At 39.4% G+C, this 22,273-nt stretch overlaps 1 protein-coding gene across 1 annotated transcript; it reads right to left on the bottom strand.

Annotated features, from left to right (window-relative positions):
- Nucleotides 1-4,554: 4,554 nt before the first annotated feature.
- LOC147612848 (protein transport protein Sec61 subunit gamma-like) lies at nucleotides 4,555-5,283 on the bottom strand. The gene is made up of 3 exons (XM_086782113.1): nucleotides 5,274-5,283; nucleotides 4,753-4,881; nucleotides 4,555-4,670 (listed from the first exon to the last, which is right to left on the bottom strand). Exons 1-3 carry the CDS (start codon nucleotides 5,281-5,283, stop codon nucleotides 4,555-4,557), a joined length of 255 nt encoding a protein of 84 aa, XP_086638239.1.
- Nucleotides 5,284-22,273: the final 16,990 nt, after the last annotated feature.

Genomic DNA, 22,273 nt, shown 5'->3' with positions numbered 1-22,273 from the left:
CAAACATGTGGGGGGACCCACATGTTTGCAAACATATGGGGAGACCCACCCCCCATATGTTTGCAAAGTTTGGTCACAATTGGAGTATGTTTGGATTGATTAGCGCCTAGTGCGGATTTTTTAAGTCTCTTGGTGCTTAAGAGACCATGGAAAATTCAGGCCTTCCCCATACCATCATACCCAAACATGCTCCGATTGGGGACCAAACTTTGAAAACATGTGGGGGGACATGGTGATGGCGATTTTCAACAAATGATATGATAGCCAAAGTGTTAAAAAATCAGAAAACCATGAACATCAACTAAAATGCAATGATCCTCAATAATGAGAAAACTCATAATGATATAAACATCAACTAAGTACATCAGAATGTGAGCTAACACAGCCACTCTGGGTTTAGTCACTAACTCAAAAGATCAAGGTATTTTGAAAATGAGCTACCCCACCTATTCTGAGATTAGTCACTCTCGAAAAATCTAAGTACAATGTAAGTGAGGTAACCCAGCTTGTCTCAGTTTAGTCAGTATCAAGATAGAGATCTAGTCAGCAGCACCCTCTCTAGCTCTCAACTGCTCTAGAATGCTCTCATGGTCATCCACTCAAAGCCAAAAACGAGGGTGAGAACTGTGTTTTCGGCTCTGTACAACTCGATCAAGAGTGAGCCTGGTAACAACCACTAGATGAGAGAACTGAAATGCCTCTAACTCCCAGTTCCACTGCTGGAACTCAAGACTCCCCCGATGAAGTCGAATCTGTTGGTAAGTACAATGTAAGTGAGGTAACCCAGCTTGTCTCAGTTTAGTCACTATCAAGATAGAGATCTAGTCAGTAGCACCCTCTCTAGCTCTCAACTGCTCTAGAATGCTCTCATGGTTATCCACTCAAAGCCAAAAATGAGGGTGAGAACTGTGTTTTCGGCTCTGTACTCGATCAAGAGTGAGCCTGGTAGCAACCACTAGATGAGAGAACTGAAATGCCTCTAACTCCCACTTCCACTGCTGGAATTCAAGACTCCCCCGCCGATGAAGTCGAATCTGCTGGTAGAACCGGCCTGCCACAATCATGCTATGGGCGTCATAAGAAAACCCATGATCATCCACTGTATCCTGGTCAAGGATGCACTTTGGCCTAGTGCAACTCATTAGATAGTAGTCTACTCCCTCGCTATTTCCCTCACACTGGCAATAATAGCAAATACATCACCCTCCTGTAGCAAATCTGTCAGGTCATCATAACTGACCATGAACGCAGGACCTGTGTGCTCATCAGACAACACTGGATGTGAAGGATGCTCGGGGGAGAGGAATGTTTGTATCCATGCATCTGCCCATCCTCTCGAGGCACAATGTGACCAATCGCCATCCATACATGCTCCACAAAAGCATGCAAACCGTCGTGTGTAAATCGTGGGAGCCGCCATGCACGTACTCCTGATGGAATGTAAGCCCAAGATGTAAGCCCAAGGTGCCAGGTACTGTGTCACAATCATGGGAGGCTCTACGGTCAATCATGCCACCATCCACATGCCAAAAAAATCTCCTGACAATCCGAGCATCACGTTTGGGAGATACGATGATGCTGCACTCCCACACAAATGTTGGGAGCACCACTTGACTACGTGGCCCGCATCTCTGAACTGCTGAGCATCCTGCTTGCAGCTGATATGACGCCTCAGGGCACGTTTCACACACGCGCCTGCACCATCATGCTCTCCCTTCCCGTGTGACCAGTCTCAAAGAATGACCAAATCACTGGGATACTAGACTACACATGCCACCTATAAATCAATAAAAGATAGTCTTAGTTATTATTTTCTTTAAGACGTTCTAGTGAATTTAGTTTAATTGAAAATATAAGAGAACCATAAGTACTACCTGTAGAGCCAATAGAATTGTCATGATGACTTGAACTGTGCGCCACAACTATCCGACCAAACCCATTTCCGGCCACGTATATGACCCCACAATCTCCTAAAAAATTGTCATGGAGACGAAAACAGTGTTGCACAAAATGTGCATCATGTGAACGATCATCACTGATATAGAAATGATACTCTCGAATAATGACACGGGTCTTGGGGGTACTCGCTATCCTATCTACATGAGCATCTGCATGTCGATAGCTAATGTGGACCTGGTGAGGTAAGCAATACAGACGTTTAGGACACAAAAAATCAAATAAGTAATGTAGCTCAAACACGAAACAAATATTATGAAATATAACCATTACCTGCTCTGAGAAGTAATACTCAGATTGTATCTCCTGAAAAGGTTTGAAGGTGTAGTTCTTTGCAAAATCAATCACAAAGATGACCACACCAATAGGAAACTCTGCCAGGCATGCTCGGAACTAACGATCCTGCCACTTGGCACAATGACTGTGCCGTATATAGGGGTAGATCTGCTCCCTAAATGTGGTTGTGAAGTGACAACGTGGTGTATGTCTGTCCATGAGCTGCAACTTCCTGGACTGTCACCACTCTGGAGCTGGTGTGTCACATACTCATAACGTTGCCACGCCACTATCTCTTGGTCACTTGCATCAAGATCTACCATCTGTAGATGTGCAAATGAACCACATGATGTACAATTTCTCTCCACACAAGGCATCCTATGGAACTGGGCATCCTCCGTGCGTGCACACAAAAGAGAGTGGATGAAATCATGAGGACTACGAGGCAACTCTCTATGCCCACTAAGAGAACGGAACACATCATAAAAAAGTTTGAACTCAACATGGTAGCGACAACAACATGTGTCACGTTGACATGAGTACCTCACAAACCAAGGCTTACACCCCTCAAATGACCTTTGCCCAATTTTAAGCTCTGGATACAAAGCCACAAACTGAGAATACAACTCAGTTTGGGTCATTTTAAGAAAGCAAGCACCGTGCTCAATGAACACTCCTCTTGTCACTCTCTTACGCAAAGCTTTCTTGAAACTGGCGAGGCACGACAATTCTCCTCCCAAAAACTTTCTATTAAGGTTCTAGTGGTTTCATCTAGTAGGCGATCATGCCTAGCTACATGACCACTACTCGCCCCCAAAGCACCAACCTCATTGGCATCTAAACTTTGTCGTCTAATAGACCCAACTCTAAGTGCGTGTGGTGCTATGGAAAGGATGTGAGATGTGGCACTACCCTTACCCTTCATTTGGGAGCTACTTATGGCTGCCACAATAGCCCGTCGAGCAGCCAAAGCGTCCGAAGAGTTCCTCTTCTTGTTAACTATATAGGAATGACAAACACTTTGTAGCACTGCCATGCCAGCTCTCCTCTCTCTTTGATCTCCAATGTCGGAAAGCGCCCTGCAGTTGGCCATGTTAGGCAGATCAATCAAAGCATCAAGCACACATGCCTGTGATGAAGGCGTGAGGTCTTTGAAATAAGAATGGAAGATTGCATGGGCACGACGATGTGTCCCTGACTTTGATAGTTCTTTCCTATCCACACGATGGGGGCCCAAAGGAGGGGGGTGGGTTCTTGTAGAAGAGAAGGGGACTCAGGAAGGGTGGGTTCATGTGGATTATCTAAACTAAGGGGTAGTGGGGGGGAAGAGGGCGGAGGGAGAGGAAGTGGAAGAGGAGGAGCAAGGCTTGGATCATCGCCAATGGAAGGTGTTGTTCGTGACGTGCTCTCCACTCTCTCTTTCTCTCACGAGCTACCCTTCTGCTCTCCTCCTCTTGAACTTGGTGGACGGGGGGAAGTCTAGTCCTATCACGTTTCCGACTCCTACGACTTTGAGAACCCATTCTCAAGGAAGCTAAGAGAGAAAAAATTATAAAGGCTCAATGATGGGATAGTACTAGAGATAAGTGTGGGATAGTACTAGAGATGTGTGATTATATAGGAAAAATAGGTTATCCACTTCAAATCTCATTGGATTTCTTATCTAAGATTGATTGGATAATTAAGATAAACATAAAGATAATTAAAGATAAACTATTATCCACTTAAAAATTAATATTATTAATAATATTTATTAACAAGTCTAAATATTTATCATTACTAGATATATAAATATATCTTTAAATTTATCTTTTATTTTATAATTATATAATTACTTTTTTTTAATAAAGTATTTTTTAGATAATTAAGATAAACATAAAGATAATTAAAGATAAACTATTATCCACTTAAAAATTAATATTATTAATAATATTTATTAACAAGTCTAAATATTTATCATTACTAGATATATAAATATATCTTTAAATTTATCTTTTATTTTATAATTATATAATTACTTTTTTTAATAAAGTATTTTTTTAAAATTTTATTCAAAGATTTATTCTACATAAAATATTTTCAAGAAATATTAAATTAATTTTTTTAAATTAAATAATATAAACTTTAATAATAATATTATTGATCTAATTTTAAAATATAATCCTTTAAAATTAGTGATTTTAAATTCTTTTATTTAACCTTTAACTTTAACAGATCGTCTCTACAAACTTGAGCGCAAAAATGGATGTTAAAGATTCATCAATGCTTCAAAAGCCTCATTGGTTGCCATTTGGACCGCTTATTCTGAGGCCGACGGCTATATCAACCGAAGCCCACGATAAGATTGTTGATGGGGATGAAGATGAGCTTCACGAAAAAACCCAGGAAGCCCATTACCAAGAAGCCGACAGCTGTTCGGGAGGAAACTTTCGTGAACTCTGCCAACAAGGGCAGACGAAGTTAGAGCTGCAGGTGCGTAAGTTATATTGATGCCCTAGATTACATGACGCGTATTTATACCTGTATGTTCTGGTTTATGGCATCGCCTAAGGAAGCGCACGTTGTCGAGGGTGAAGTCCTGTATAGGCTTCACAGCACTACTCTGCACTGCCTGCACGGCGAGGTCTTTGATGGGCTGAATCCCGCGGACTGCGTCGGTTTGTGTGCGCTATAGGCTGGTACGTATATGCAATTTGGGGTGGACTGGCTCCACGGCCAGCTTCCGACTAATTTTCGCGAGAAAGCCTGCAAGATGCTAGATCGTAATACATGTATTGTCACGGCTGCGAGTACCTCAATAGCTAGCCTCTTGCTTATATCATTTGGCCTTCTGCAGAAAGGATGAAGAAAATTGCTGATGTGGCATTTTTTCCTGCTACATTTGCTTGCCCTAATCTTTGGAAAAACGCACAGGCTTTGACAAATTGCCAAGCATATTTCAGCACGGTCGGCTACCATAAGACCACCTGGGAGTTTTTTCTCTCTATGATTTATAAGAAAAAATGTCTTCCACTGATTCATGCTGAGATAAGCACATTTACCTCTTGGCATTGATTCGAATATTTATGAAGGCTGGCCCCCCTTTAAAGGCCCGATAACCCTAATCGCCCTGCCACTTAGGAGAACTTAGCAGTCGGCATAAAAGTTACACACGGTACATGCCGTCTCAAGTGACCACTACAAATAATGTGCGAACAGAGTACCCTTTATATTTTAAATCAATCTAAAGATTGCTAGTTTGTAAGAGAGTTAACCTTCTGAGGTGGGTTGCTAGTTCGTAAGACAGGTGGCTTGCTTCATTCTAGTTGAGGTTGAGTTGTGAAGTGGGTAATTGTCACCACAATAGTGTGTAATATAACTCCATGATTTGCATGGTTTCTAGCTAATACTTGTCAGATATCTGATGAGAATGCATACTATTTTGAGGGCTTGAGCTTCTGTGGACATTGTATTGAATCATTTATATGTATAGCTTACCTAATAGGAAATTACAAATGTTCACTCCCATCCATCAAGATCTAGTCACACTTCTCCCATCTAGTGAAGGAAGGGTATTGTACCATGTGTATGTGTACTAAGTATTACTTCTACAACCCATAAAGAAGCTACACACAAGTGTTAGGCGATATCTCCATATCTCACAATGCTAAGGATTGGGAAAAGATCTTATGAAGACACCTTCTCCTTGATGGTGCTTCATTAATCTTGAATGAGCTTAGAAGTAGCCTTATTTTGGTGATGTGATCGTTTGGGCCTAGATGGTGGACCCAATGAAAGGCAATCAGTAATAATTGGCATATTATATAACCTCCACGAGAGACTATATATGCACATGTAACATAGCTCCTCACTAACCATTTAATGATCCCTTGGATGGGCACTCTTGAAATCATAGTTAATACAACCTTCATCTAGAAACTTTTTAATCATGCCACTGAAGCTCTAATCAACCTAAGCACATAGGTATTAAGTACTTCACACATTGATTCAATGGTTTATGTAATATTGATTTATTATTATTGTCCTCTACATTTTGACTTGAAGGTTTCATTTAGTGATCTTACAATGTGGAGATTATCCATATTGTCATAATCACTATAACGCATCCACTGTATAACGACACATTTTTATGACATATTTTGTATCCTCTGGACATCATTTGGAACTACGAGAGACTATTAATGCCATTTTTATAGTTTAAAATATGTCCACTTTGCGAAGATTATTTCAACACACATGTTGCTAGGAAATGTTAAAAGTGCATTTTTTGGAAGTGACTATGCATCTCTCTGTCTCTCTCTACATATAACTCTCTCTCTCTCTCTCTCTCTCTCTCTCTACATCTCCCTCTCTCACTATCCATATATATGTCTCTCTATCTCAATCTATTTGTCTGTCTCTGTCTTTCTCTCTATAACTCTCTCTCTATCTCCCACTTCTCAACCAAGTCTACACTCTCTCTCATTTAATTGGTTGTCTCTCAATTCACCACTAATTTTGTGTTTCCTCATCTTCTCAGTGTTATCTGTACCGATCCTGTAAGCTTTAGATTGGGAAAGGTGGTTTCGTATCTTTGTGGATGCTTTAGAAAGTGCCTTAATGCAACAAACCAAGGATGGATGGTTTCGTTCAATTTATAAAACTAGTCGGATGTTGTTCATCACAAGTGGAGATTAATTACTCCCCATGATAGAGAGCGAAGCTCTGTGCATGGTGTATTTTGGCAACAAGTTTATGCATTATCTTTTGGGTAATCGGTTTGTTTTTCATATTGATCACCATGCATTAATTTATTTGGTAAGAAAGACTAATCTTAAAGGTATGATGTTGGCAAGATAGATGTTGCTTGCTAGAGGAGTTCGAGTTCACCATCGAGCATAAATCCACAAATGAATACGTAGTTGACTTTTTATCTCAAATAGAATCCAGAGAGATGGTGGATCGTGTTGCAAATCAATTTTTGGATGTAGACTTATTTAGTCAAGAGATTCCACCAAATACATGGTACGATAAGATGTTGGTATTCTTGATAAATGGATCATTCTTAGAGGGTATGAGCAGAGACCATTGCAAGTGGTTGCCTTTTTTAGCAAAACATTTATAGTTGGCAGCCAGCAGGACAGTTATACAATATGGAGGTGGATCAAATCTTGAGGCGGTGTGTTCGCGATCATCAGAAGATAGCAATAATTCGATAGAAGATAGCAATAATTTGATAGAAGTCCATTAAGGCATCTCTGGAGGGCTTTTTTTTTTAGAAATCATATTAAAAAAATCTTCAAGGTCGGCTTATGGTGGTCAATATTACTCAAAGATGTGCGGTGATTCACCAAAGCCTATGGACACTTCGTGAGAACCAAGTTATCCAGAATCTTATTGAATATCATATAATTATAACTAGGTCTTGTTGCCTAGTAGAACTGGTTAGTGATCAGGGTGGACACTTCCTAAACCAAGTTATCCAGAATCTTATTGATATCATATGATTGTTCATAAAAAGTTGTAACGCTTCATAATTTCATATAAATATTTTTCATAATTTTTTGTTATAGAAAGTGTGTAAAACATTTTGTTCGGACATCTAACATGTTTTGACAAAATTTTGTGTTGTAGGAAATTTATGGTAGTTATTCGAGTGCAAAGTGCGGCACTTGGCTGTTTTTGACAGTTTTATGCTAAAAGCACAACTTTGGCCATTTTGAATGCTCTCAAAGAGACCTTAGAACTAATTTTTAGAGAACCATCACACTGACACATGCTTTATAGATAACTAGAACTCCTAAATGTTTGTAGTTTTATACTTTTCTCTGATTCTAAATAGATTGAAAGATATTGCTCTCAGAAAGAGACCAGTTTGTTAGGCTTTGCCTTCGAAATTGCTATAAAGATTGACTGCCTTGTCTATATAGACTGGATGGAGTAATATGTAAGCATAGTTATTACTTAGATATAGCAATTAGAGATAATCTTACTAATTAGAATGTGATAATTAATTATGTTAAAAATAAAGATTCATGTATGACTTGAAAGAATTAAAAGACTAAGAGAAGTTAAGGACTGTGAATTGTGATGGATTTGAATATGCATGCCTTGAAAGATTATGGACTTGAGATGAGGATGATATGTATGACTTGTGATTGCTTTATTTTGGAATGATGAGACTCAACATGAGATTTTGAGATTCGGGCTGGCCGTCCTTAGACAGAGAATGCTAGACAAAGAATGAGATTTATGCCCTGTAGGAGCCATGTGGTAGAACCTAGATAGGACAAGATTCAGAAAGAGGCATACTCAGGATAGCCGTGATGTACAATGTGAAGGTTGGGTGGATGGGCATTGGAGAAAGCCCTAGATTGGTTGTAATTTGGTCATTAGGGCTAAACATGTTCTCGAGGATCGAGGGCATGGTGATGATGATATAAACTTTGAGATAGACACATACATTGGAGAAAGCCCTAGATTGGTTGTAATTTGGTCATTAGGACTAAACATGTTCTCGAGGATCGAGGGCATTGGAGAAAGCCCTAGATTGGTTGTAATTTGGTCATTAGGACTAAACATGTTCTCGAGGATCGAGGGCATGGTGATGATGATATAAACTTTGAGATAGACACATACATAGTGATTGGTTGTGATGCTATGCTTTAATCGATAGAGATTTATATTATATGAATTTTGTTTGAGATTCTATGATTCTTTTCCTATGTGATAAGAATCTTGGATATGGCATGCGTGCTTATTTTGCTCTTTGAGAGGATTGATTTGATTGTATTGCTATGTAGAAATAGCAGGATTACGTGAGTTTCAATGTTTGCTTTTATTTATTAAGTTGTACAATTAACATATGGCTAGAATATGGGTACGTCACAGTTTGTATCAATGTAGCATACCTCTAAGATTAACCAAGTTATGATTAAAGATAATCCTAAGTTTTGGATATTAAAGACTTTAGTAATGAATTCCATTGTATCAATGTAGCATACCTCTGAGAGTAACCAAGTTATGATTAAAGATAATCTTAAGTTTTGGATATTAAAGATTTTAGTAATGAATTCCAGTAGGTTTTTAATAGTTTTTTATAGTAGGCAAAAATTTGAAGTGTTAAAATTAAGTGAAAATTCAAGAAGTAGTCACCGTTACGCGTGTCATATGTCAACTCTGATTCTCTCATATACATGCTTATCGATTTTTTAATTTAATCTCAAAAGAATTTAAAGCAAAATAATCAAAAGAGAATTTGTGTACTTCCTCGATATATTTGAAGATGTCTTGATTGATTGGGAATCCATGTCTACTCTCCAAAAGTTGTGGAAGCAATGTTTGTAGATTTGGCAACCCTCTCAGATCTATTGTCAAGGCTGTAACCTGCAATAAGTTTAACTTTGCGCAAAGTTATCAAAAACTAGTCATGAAGGTACTGAAAATTACTAAACGTGTGCGGTCTACAACCGAGCGTGGGCGAAATCGCCAAAATCAGTTGTATGTGAAAGTTGACTCTAAAAATAGGTCACATTTTACTTTCTTATCAAATTTCGATTTGCATGTCCATCTAAACACTTAAAGGCTTCCTTTGAGTATACTAACTAATTGAAATCTCAATTTTGAATTTTCACTTAATTTTTGTTTGCTCTAAAAAACTCCTCAAAAACCTACAAGAAATCATTACTGAAATCTGCAATATCCCAAACTTAGGATTATCTTTAATCATAACTTTGTTAATCTCAGAGGTATGTTACACTAGAGTAGTTACTGGTGTTGGACCAAAAAAGTTTCTAGAGTAGCTACAATGCTGATGTCATCTAGAAATGAGGAAAGCTTTTTGTTTATTAAAATACTAAATTTATTATTTTTTTATGTAGTTGACTTGGTAATATTGTTTTTTTCTAGAATGGGTGCACATTCGGGTAAGCTCAAGTTAAAATGGAAAATCCCATACAAAATATCTACAAATCTCTCCATTGAAAACATCTCAATTAAAATCATTTGATGGTGTGAAATTGCCAAAGCTTGTGAATGGATTCAAACCGGAACCCTATTTTCAAAGGCTACTAGAACTAGTGCCTTTGCAATGTGAACTATTTTTATTATGCACTCACATTATACATGTCCCACATAGTAATCATGCATTGGCTAATGTGTAGAGATGCTGGGTTATTATTATTGTATTGTGGAGTTGCGTTTACTTCATTTCTCTTAGCCACCCTATCACATCAAATTGTGTGCATCCTGAATCCAATCATCATGAATTTGTGTGTCAAGTTTTCTACCATTTGAATGATTTGGGCCATGCCCTAAGTATTTATTACCAAAAATTCCATTCTTGACAACCTCTTGTTCATTTGCAAAGTTCATTGTAATCTCGCTCTCATTAGCTATCTCTTGCTTACAATTTCTCTTGTTGTTCTTTCCATTTCTTCTCACACCCTTGGTGGAATTTGAGAAGCTTACTATTATTCTTGATGTGAACATTACCCATAACTATTCTTGGTCGAAAATGATCGGTGTGCCCTTGCATGGAACCCTTAGACACTTAGAGCAGATTTGATGGAGCTACTCTATTATGTAAGAGGTGCAACCAGTGAAATTTCACTGTCAAGCTGCCAAATTTTGCTACGGAAAAGCAAAAGGAATCCCCAATATCCCGACAAAAAAAGCGCTATTGAAACGCTACTAGAAAACTCTATGTGCCCCTGACATTTTGTAGTGTATAAACAAAAGTCATATTCTTGACATACGCCTTAAACGTTTGTTGATTTCTCGAAGCCAGCTCTACCATAAGGTTCTTTTGGTAAAATTGAATTATTCTTAACTATTTAATCACGTGGGATGATTGAAAACTATAAGTGCTTCTCGAGTCAATCAACACTTGAAATGCATCATTAGTGGCTAGAAATGAGAAGTGTATTACAATATGATATAGAGAGTGATTGGATCTGAAATAGATAACTGAGATCACTTACAATTCAATTTTAAAAATTACTCATGCTTATCATTTCATAATTACAATAGAAATTACTCATGCTTTATGTCATTTCATAATTACAATAGAAATTACTCATGCTTTATGTCATTCTTCATATCCCAACATATACAATGACACAAAGAAACAACCAACAAGCACCAAGTGATGATGGAACATGCCAATTGAAATCTTGAATCACAACAAGAATATTCCACATATGCCCATAGCATCCAGAAATATTCCACAAGAATATTCCACATATGCCCATAGCATTCAAAAAGCATTCAACCTTCAACATGCCATCAAATGCCTATGTTCTTTAAGCATGTGTGACTTCTAATAGCAAAGGAAAAGCTATGGTAGTCACCATTGCATGCAAATTTCTTAAAAATTGGCCAAACTTCAAAGATTGAGAGTTAGGGTTTGATCAATGACTTATGTGAAGTATCAATTTGCATAATGGTACTATTACTAACTCCAAATGTGATTAGGCAAGACTAATTAAATGTAGGATTAGCCACTAATAAGTGATTAGGATTTCCAAATCACAAACCCTAAATCTTTCCCAAATCTTCAAGAAATTCACCAAATCATGAATTAATGGTAATAGTCACTCCCAATATCCTTCCGATAGCTTGAATGCTTGAGAATGTTGAAATATGAAGCTCTATGTTGAAGATTTATGAAGCACAATTTACTGGTTTTCCCTCTTCTTCACCATGCTTCAAGAATCACCAAAGAAATCTCCAACTAGCCCAAAGTTGGTTGAAATAGACCATTGCTAAGTGCTAGGAAGAATCAATGGCAAGTTTTAGAGCATCATTGATGAAAATGATCCAAAAAATTCACTCCCCTTGCTGAAAATTGCAGCTAGCTCTTATAGGGATTTTCTCCACTTCTTGTTTGCTAATGAGATGATCTTGCAGATCTCTCATGAGCTTGGGTACTTGCCATGAGTATGGACTAGATACTTGAAGGAAAAGACAGGGTATTTCCAGGGTTTGAAGCCTTCAAATGAGGTTAAGAAAAAAACAAGGTTTTCAAGGCTCCAAACACCACGAAAATGGACATCTACTCCACGAAAATGGACATCTACTTGAAGAAAATGACCCCCCTAATGCATTCCCCAAGCTTAGTCTCAAAAACACGCTAAGAAACAACTGTATTTGGCTATGGAAAGCTCTGTAAATATGAGGAGTAACAAAAACGTGTTGATTAGCAAAAAGTAAACAGGATTAGTGAGCTTTTCCTAATTTGGTCATGCAGATTTTAAAATTTAGTGTGGTACCCCCAAATTCTCGTCCACAACACGTCCAAAGCCCAAAAGCTTTAGGAATTAACAAAAGGAATGGGACTTTCATCCATTAATGCCACATTAGTCATCTTCTTGATCAAGAAAATGTAGAAAGTGAGAAGAAATGATATAAAATAGAAAAACAATGGATCAAACACAAGAGCTCCAGATGGTACCACTGCAAGCAGAAGGCCCACTCATTACATGGAGTAGACAACATGAGTATTGGTCACCATCCTAGATATCATATGGGAGAAGCTCACTATGGATTCTTGTGCCATAAGCATCAAGGTAATTTGTATTCATAAAAGATATCAAAAGGTTTCTTTACAACTATGAGCCATTCTGTTACATACCTTGGCCCATTTCACACTTATTTATTATACCCATGTCGTCCCAAAGACCAACATATGAACATTGCAATACCGAAGGATAACATCACATTATAGACAATGAGGTGGGGAAAAAAAACTTGGCGGTTTTCTAATCTCAATCAAGGTTTGGTGGCGTACATTTTGGGGTTTGCAAGATCAATGACCCCGATGTATGTGTCATTTTAGGGTTTTTTAAACAAACGGTCCCAATGTATGCTTGACTATAGGAATGGTCCAATATTAAATGGCTTTGATTTGTCAAAAATATCTCGATTGAGATACATGAATGACTTTGATTCAAACTACATATCTCGCTCGATATATACATGGACGGCTTCAATTCAAACTACGTATCTTGATCGAGATACATGGATGGCTTGGATTCAAACCATGTATTTCCATCGAGATAATCAATAGTCGGGATTCATCTCTGTATTTTCATCGAGATACATCATGACTTTGATTAAAAATACATATCTCAATCGAGATACATGGAAGGCTTCAATTCGAACTACGTATCTCTATCGAGATACATGGATGGCTTCAATTCGAACTACGTATCTCGATCAAGATACTTCAACAATCGAGATCCATCTCGGTAAATGGATGGACTAGATTATATCAAGGTAAATGGATGGACTAGATTATACAACCTTATCTTGATCATGATATATTTACGGCTTAGATTACAAATTTGTATCTCGATTGAGATATGTGAGAACAGATGAGATCTCATCTCTTTATCTCGATTGGGATATATAATTGGTCGTGATCATGCTTCCATATCGCGATCAAGATATGTGGACGGTGGAGATGGCATCACTAATATGTGGACAGTGGAGATGGCATCACTAATATGCTGCCAAGTGGGCAAGTTAAGTGGGATCCCAGGGCCCTACATATCTCAATCAAGATAAAGAGGTGGTGGTGATGTGATTTAGTGACATGGATGGTGACAACACTTTTGATCCTATTGGTCTGGCGATTGTTGGTATCTTAATTGATATATGGGTCTCTTGGCTTGGGGGGCACGTAGCATGTTATTATTGATGGTTATATCTTTATTGAGATACCCCACCTAAGAGTTTTGCTCGTTGCATCGATGTCCTATTTTAAGTGAGTGAATGAAAGTGAGTACCCGTAGCTTGCATCCACCCTCTCTTATGCATATAACATATATATACATGCCCTTTTTCTATGCATAAGGTATACTCTCTATGGAGTTTACATGTGTATAGACATAGTCATCGCAGTGCTTGCCAAACCTCCTTATTCTAGAGTTCTGTGTGGTGGGAAGTGACATTGCATGCTAATGGAAGGATGTTTGGCAAGTATTATGAAGTGGGATCCTCTCCATATTAGAGCATACATAGGCTCTATGCATGCATGTTAAAGCATGAATAGGCTCTATGGATGCTTGAAAAATAGAGCATGCTTAGGCCATCTCCCTTCCACTTGGCCTACTCTTTGATGAAAATGAAAAAATAATTCACTCCACTTGCTGAAAATTGCCACCAACTCGTGTAGGGGTTTTCTCCACTTCTTGTTTGATAATGAGATGACATTGGAGCTCTCTCACAAGCTTGGGTACAGGGATTTCATTAACGTCTTCACAATTTCGTGATCACGTTAACAAAACCTGTTGTTTTAACATAAAAATTCTTGTGATCACAATGTATATTCACGGGCATTTTTTATGACCTGCAAAAACCTATTCTGCCAGTAATCCCGCCGGGAAAATGTCATTTTCCGGCGGGCCCGCCGGGAAAACCCATTTTCCCGGAGGAAAATTAAAAAATAAAAAAATAAAAAATAAAAAAATAAAAAATCATGTTCACAGTCATTCTTACCATTTTTGGGCCTTCTGGACTCATTTATGATGTCAAAAGTTCAAAATTCTTGGCACAAAAAAAGTTTTGTATAATTTGCTGGCCTTTATTATTTAAAATTCTATATTCTATTTCTCTAAATTACTAAATTAACTCTTTCAAAAATATATTTTTGAAAAAAAAGGGGAGGTGGGAAGGAGGTGCCACGTGTCACATGCGTGCATGACACGTGGCATTCTCTTGACATGTGGTACTATTATGGTTGATGTGGCAATTCCATGATGTGGTATGCCATGTCACCAAAGTGCGAGGTGGCAAGAAGATGTGGCATTAATGATGACTAGGATGATGAGGTGGGGAGTCAACTAGGTTGACCATGTTGACATGGAGGGTGGAGGTGGCAAGGTGAGGTGGCAAACTGCTTATGTGGATCCTCTCGAAGCTCATGTGGACATAAAGTGGCATACATATATAAGATTTGTGCCTACCCAAGCCTCACACATGATGGAATGAAACCTAAGCTTTGAAGTTTACCAAGCCTAGATTTTCAAACCTAAGAAGGATTGGTTTTAGACTTGAAAAGGGAAGAGTGGACACAATATGGGAATTTTCACTTGGGAGGATTGAAAATGGACCTTCCCATACTCAAATTAAGCCAATTTTTTTAATAAATTCATGGCTACAAAAGTATTGATCCCTAGAGTTTTTAGATTGAAAGATTCAATATTTAATTTTCTATAATTAAATTTCAATTGACTTAATAGACCTCTAACAGTCATAACAAATTTTCCAAAGTAAATCTACAAAAATCCAACCGTTAGATTTATAATTTTACCTTATACCCACATTATACTAATCTTTCCCAATCTGATCATCACTAGATCCATACAATTTGAGCATTTTAAATGGTAGATGTGGTGGGAGGATAAAATAGTATGTTTTTTTAACAATTCTAATACCTTTTAAATAATATAAAAACTAGTAAAACACATCAAAAATTACTCGATAAATCAAGTTAAGCTCTATGTTATTTGTATTTGTGATATGCAGTGGGAACATCGTATGAGTAATAATGTAAAAGTTATAGGCAATTTACTCACATTCACTGTACCTATCTAAACCTACGACGACAGGGCCTGTATACAAACTTGGTTCCCAAAGAAAAGGGGATTTGCAATTATTGGATATTCGATCAGATTATAGTTTTAGGTGCCCAACTTTGTATATGATGTTTCATTAGAAGACCTTGAAGTGAAACTCCTTGGCTAACTAGGAGAGATTGGCTATTCTTCTTGAAAAAATGCATGTTTTCTAGCTAAAGCCAAGGGCGCCCACTACATGAAACTAGATAACCTTATCTTGCAACCACCCTGAACTGCAACTGTCCTAAGGATCTTTCCAATGGTCGAGCTCGTAACCCTTGCGGTCTCCAAGCTCTACATGAAAGAAAGTAACAGGGGTGGGTTAGTCCCTCACCAAGGGAGTGGCTCATGAAGGAGTCACCACTTAGCATCTCACGAGAGAAGCTCACCATTGATTCTTGGAACAAATAACATTATCATCAATGAGCCATAATCCCATTTACATTGGTATTTATACTCCACCCAAGAGTTCACACCTACTTACTAGTTGTCCATGGCCTTGGGCCCATAATGCTTTCTTACAAACCATCCCTTCCCCAATGGTTTCGTCCTCGAAACCTCAAATGAATACCCCAAATTCGGAGAAGAATGTTCCATGTGGCTGAATTTACACCAACCCGTAACATGGGTTAGTCCCTCACCAAGGGAGTGGCTCATGAAGGAGTCACCACTTAGCATCTCACGGGAGAAGCTCACCATTGATTCTTGGAACAAATAACATTATCATCAATGAGCCATAATCCCATTTACATTGGTATTTATACTCCACCCAAGAGTTCACACCTACTTACTAGTTGTCCATGGCCTTGGGTCCATAATGCTTTCTTACAAACCATCCCTTCCCCAATGGTTTCGTCCTCGAAACCTCAAATGAATACCCCAAATTCGGAGAAGAATGTTCCATGTGGCTGAATTTACACCAACCCATATTGCTCTATCAATGCTTCATATCCCTCCAATGCTGAAATAGGTTGCCATGAAGCTTCTTCCTTAGGTAAACCTTTCCATTGAACAAGATACTCCACCAAGGTACGAGTGCGAAGTACCTTTTTCCTTGTACCCAAGATAGCTTCTGGAATGTATTCAATCATTCCCTCTTCATTCATTGGAGGTAACTCATCAACCATTTGATCGATCATACCCACATATCCTTTCAAGTGAGAGACATGAAACACATCATGAATCTTTGTTGTAGATGGAAGTAAGAGTTGATATGCAACCTCCCCAACTCTTCGTATCACTTGATAAGGACCATAATAGCGATGAGCTAGCTTGGTGTTGGTGCTTCCCTTCAAAGACGCATATCTTGACTTTGGTATTCTCAAAAGAACCCAATCTCCCAATTTGAATTCCAATGGTCTTCGATGAACATTGGCATATTGTCTCATTTTCTCTTGTGCAACCTTCAAATTACTTTTGCATTGTTGCAACAAAGCTTGCATCCTTTCAGCTTCCTCCTTGGCATTATGGTTAGAAGTCTCATATGTACCCACCAACATAGGCAAATTGACCTTGTAACCATATAAAGCCTCAAAGGGTGACATGCCAATGCTCACATGATATGTTGAGTTGTAAGAAAACTCAGCCAAAGGTAACCAATCATCCCATGTGCTTTGAGTATCATGACAATAGTGGCGTAGATATGTTTCCACCCATTTGTTTACTCTTTCTGTTTGACCCCATCGGTTTCGGGATGATAGGCGGTGCTTGGAGTAAGCTTGGTTCCCATATATTCAAACAATGTTCTCCAAAAAGTGCTCATGAATTTGACATCACGATCACTCACAATTTGTGATGGCATACCATGCAACTTGAAAACCCCATCAACAAATTGCTTGGCAACATTTTGGGCTGAATATGTGACCTTGGAAGGAATGAAATGGGCCACTTTGGTCAATCTATCCACCACAACATACAAGCTGTCCCACCCTTTCTTTGTGCGCAGAAGGTTAGTAATGAAATCCATTGATATATGACTCCATTTGCCTTCGGGAATGGGCAATGGCTGAAGCAAACCTCCCGGTTTATGTGTAGGATCCTTGTTCAATTGACATGACCGGCACCCACTTACATAAGCATGAATGCTCTTCCACATCCCCTTCCAAAAGAAACTTTTCCTTATTGCATCAAAGGTTTTGTAGACACCCAAATGACCAGCCATAGGAGTACAATGCATCTCTTCCATGATCTTCTTGATAAATGATGAAGTAGGAACCAAGTAGACTTTTCCTTTGTAGTAGAGGAGACCATTTTTTAGCTCATAATGGGGTAACTCTTCACATACACCTTGCTGTAATTTCTGCACTATTTGTGAGGTTTCTTCATCAAACAAGTACTCTTCTTGTATCTCCATGATCCAATCTTTATGCACCTCAGAAATAGCATACAATGAGCAGGCCCACATACGAGACAAGGAATCGGCAACCACATTTTCTTTTGCCCTTTATGTATGTGATTTCAAAATCATAGTTTTGTAGTGTTGCTACCCACCTTCTTTGCTTAGGAGACAAATTGGGTTGTGTGAGGAAATACTTCAGCACCCTATGATCACTTCTCACATAAAAATGACTCCCATATAAGTAATGGTGCCATTTCTTGATAGCATGGAGTATAGCAATTTTTTAAAAATAAGAATTATCTTTTATTATGCTAAAAGAGTAATTCCTATTGATTCTATACTCTAAGAGCGTCATTTTCACGCATAGAAATTGCTTATTGATTATTGTTATTTTTATGCATAAAGGAATGAAAAGATGCAGGGGGGAAGAGAGCTTGAGCTCTTGCAAGCACACACACACACTCACAAAACCCTAATAGAGAACACACAAGGTGAGAGGCTGAAAATCTTCTTCTTCTTCACTCAACACTCAACACACCATATACAAGATAAGAGTACACACAATATGAAAGAAGGTACTCAACCAAATACATACACGGGTTCTCTATAGTGTGAACCCGACTAAATGAGCTGGCGCTATAACTATGCCAGTCTCTAGAATGGCTGTCACACAGCCTCTGTCATCCCACTGGCCGCATATCACCCAAGATCTCACCAACCATGCCAGTGGTGTAAATGTGGGGCCTATCCCCCAGGCGGGTCATCAGTGGCCACCGCCTCACTAGACGAGCTCGATATCTCAACACTCCCCCTCGAGCTCAACTCCATCTCATGTACACCAAGCGAAGCCCTGAATCTGCGGAGCTTCTCTGTACCCAATGCTTTGGTGAAGATGTCAGCTACCTGATCCTCTGTGTGCTGACATAAACAAGGTCAAGGTCTCCTGCCAAGACCTTCTCTCTGACGAAGTGGTAGTGTACCTCTATATGCTTCGTACGAGCATGAAAGACTGGGTTCCTGGCCAATTCTATACTGCTAATGTTGTCACAGAAAATGACAACTCGTCTATCCACTGATAGACCCGTATCTGCAAGTAGCTTCCTCAACCAAGCTATCTCACATATAGCAGCTCCTCTGTACTCGGCCTCTGTACTCGATAGAGCAACCGTAGGCTGATTCTTGCTGCTCCAAGTCACTGCAGCACTCCCCAAAGAAAACATGAAGCCACTGGTAGATCTTCTATCTGAGATACTACCAGCCCAATCAGCATCTGTGTACCCATGTACACAGATCTCTGTCCCAGTCTCATAAAATAGTCCACAATGCAAAGTACACCTCACATACCTCAGTATGCGTCTCACTGCATCCAAATGCGGTTTCCGTGGAACCTGCATAAACTGACTCACCAACCCAATAGCATAGCTCAAATCTGGTCTGGTGATCGTCATGTAGATCAAACTTCCTACTATGCGTCTGTACATAGTAGGATCCTCCAAGATCTCTCCTGAATCTGCACTCAACTTGCCATTCTGATCCAATGGCACAGAAATAGGCTTACAGCCTGTCATACCATACTTGGACAACATGTCCAAGCCATACTGTCTCTGCAGTAATCCAATACCATGTGGTGACCTAATCACCTCAATGCCCAAGAAATATCTGAGCTCCCCCAGATCCTTCATCTCGAACTTCTGTCTAAGCAAGATCTTTACATCAAAGATCTCTGCATCATGGTCCCCCGTAATGATCAAGTCATCTACATAGATGACAACAAGCACAACTCCTCTGTCACCATGTCTCACATACAGCGAGAAATCTGCACTGGCTACATGAAAGCCAATAGTGACAAGATATTCAGAAATCTTGTCAGACCATGCTCTTGGTGCTTTGCTTTAAGCCATACAAGGCTTTCTTCAACCTGCAAACATGCTCGGGGTGACCCACATCCTCATAACCAGGTGGCTGCAACATATACACCTCTTCTTGCAAATCCCCATGCAAGAATGCATTCTTTACATCCATCTGATGTAAAGACCATTGCTTTGACGCAGCCACTGCTATCACAACTCTCACCGTTGCCATCTTGGCAACTGGGCTGAAAGTTTCCTCATAATCAATCCCATATGTCTGCGCATATCCTTTGGCTACCAATCTAGCCTTGTACCTGTTTATGCTTCCATCACTGTTATGTTTAACTTTGTACACCCACTTGCATCCAATGGCTTTCTTGCCTTCAGGCAATTGCACTAAATCCCAAGTTTCATTTCCATATAGTGCATCCATCTCCTCATCCATAGCTTTCTCCCAACACACATTTCCAACAGCCTCATCAATGCATGTGGGCTCAACAACCTGCACAACCTTTGCCATATATGCATAGTGATGTGCCACATAACCATCATATGTAAATCTCTGCACAGGGTTCTTCACTCTCCCTGACCTTCGCAGCTTTTCATTCATGGCTTCCATAGCCTTCTTTACACCAGGTGTTCTCATAGCTGGGATCCCAAGCTCCTCACATCAAGGCTCATATCTGAGCCACTAGACTCTCCATCAACATGAGAATGCCCTGCAGAAATGTTAGGCATACCAAGGGGCTCAACCACTTTCTCTTTTCCTTTACGTGATGTAGTAGTCACATTTGCAGGACTGGTATTATGACGCAGCCTACCACTCCATGGTCTATCAACAGACCCACTAGATGAGGACTCTCTTGGTCCACTCAAAGACTGTGATTGCTGACCTGCATTCTGTGCAACCACACTTTCACTCACATCAACCCCAACAGCTTCTTTTTCAGCAGCATACCAGCTGCTCATCTCATCAAAGATGACATCCCTGCTTACCCTCAACTCACGTGTAGCAGGGTTATAACACCTGTATCCCTTTTGCTCAAGGGAGTATCCAATAAACACACATTTTTCAACTTTTGGATCCAGCTTAGTTCTCAGCTCATCTGGCACATGCACATATGCAATGCATCCAAAGACTTTCAGATAAGACAAATCTAGTTTTCTGCCAGTAAACCTCTCCTCTGGAGTTACATCATGTATGGCTACAGTTGGAGTCCTGTTCATGATGTATACTGCTGTAGAGACAGCCTCAGCCCAATAGCAATGCGGCATATTCTTCTCTTCCATCAATGCTCGCGCAATAGCAATGCGGCATATTCTTCTCTTCCATCAATGCTCACGCAATCTCAGCAATGTGCCTGTTTTTCCGCTCAGCAACTCCATTTTGCTGCGGAGTGTATCTGCATGTAAACTGTCTCCGAATACCATTCTTCTTTAAAAATTCAGAGAACTCATTGGAGAAGTATTCTCCCCCTCCATCTGACCTTAGGCACTTGACATATTTCCCTGTTTGCTTTTCAACCAAAACTCTGAAATTCTGAAAGTGAGTGAACACCTCACTCTTCTCTTTCATGAAATATACCCACACTTTCCTTGTGTGGTCATCAATGAAAGTCACATAATATCTGCAGCCTCCCATAGATATGGTCTTCGTAGGACCCCATACATCTGAATGCACAATATCTAGTGCATTTCTGCTCACATATCTATTACGTGGAAACACATGCTTTGTTTGCTTCCCAAATTGGCATGCTTCACATATTTTCTGCATACCTTCCACTTTAAATTTTGGCAGCCCTGTCACAATTCCTTTTGTCTGCATAGACTTCAATCTCTGCACATTCACATGTCCGATTCTTTTATGCCATATGTCTGTGTCTGCAACAATTCCTGAACCATTTGCAAACATCGCAGCACTCATTTCAGGCATGTCTACATCCAATGTAAACATTCTGCCCACTCTGTTGCCTTTTGCAACCAACCTGCACTTGTCTTTGAAATCTTCAACATAACACCCATCAGGGTTAAACCGAACCTGCAAACCCTGCTCAATCATCTGGCCAACTGAAACCAGATTCTTTGTTATGTTTGGTACATGAAGTACATCTGCAAGGTACTTCACTTTGCCATCCTGCATAGACAATGGCACATCTCCAACATGGGCAATTGGATGAGCAGTGTCATTCCCTGTTTCCACAAAACCTGGTCTTTCTGGGTTTTTCATCTCCTTGAACCACTCCCCATGACTC

Source organism: Cibotium barometz, chromosome 44 (genome assembly GCF_041138505.1).
Source record: "Cibotium barometz isolate CiBa-2024 chromosome 44, ASM4113850v1, whole genome shotgun sequence".
NCBI lineage: Eukaryota > Viridiplantae > Streptophyta > Polypodiopsida > Cyatheales > Cibotiaceae > Cibotium > Cibotium barometz.
Note: the sequence above shows the minus strand (reverse complement) of the source record. Positions and strands in the feature narration are given on the sequence as shown.

What these genes read in the sequence shown, in the direction of transcription:
- LOC147612848 (XM_086782113.1), bottom strand. An exon ending in CCATAAACCAGAACATACAG is followed by an intron (nt 4,671 to 4,752) that starts GTATAAATACGC and finishes CCTTGTTGGCAG; the next exon opens with AGTTCACGAAAGTTTCCTCC.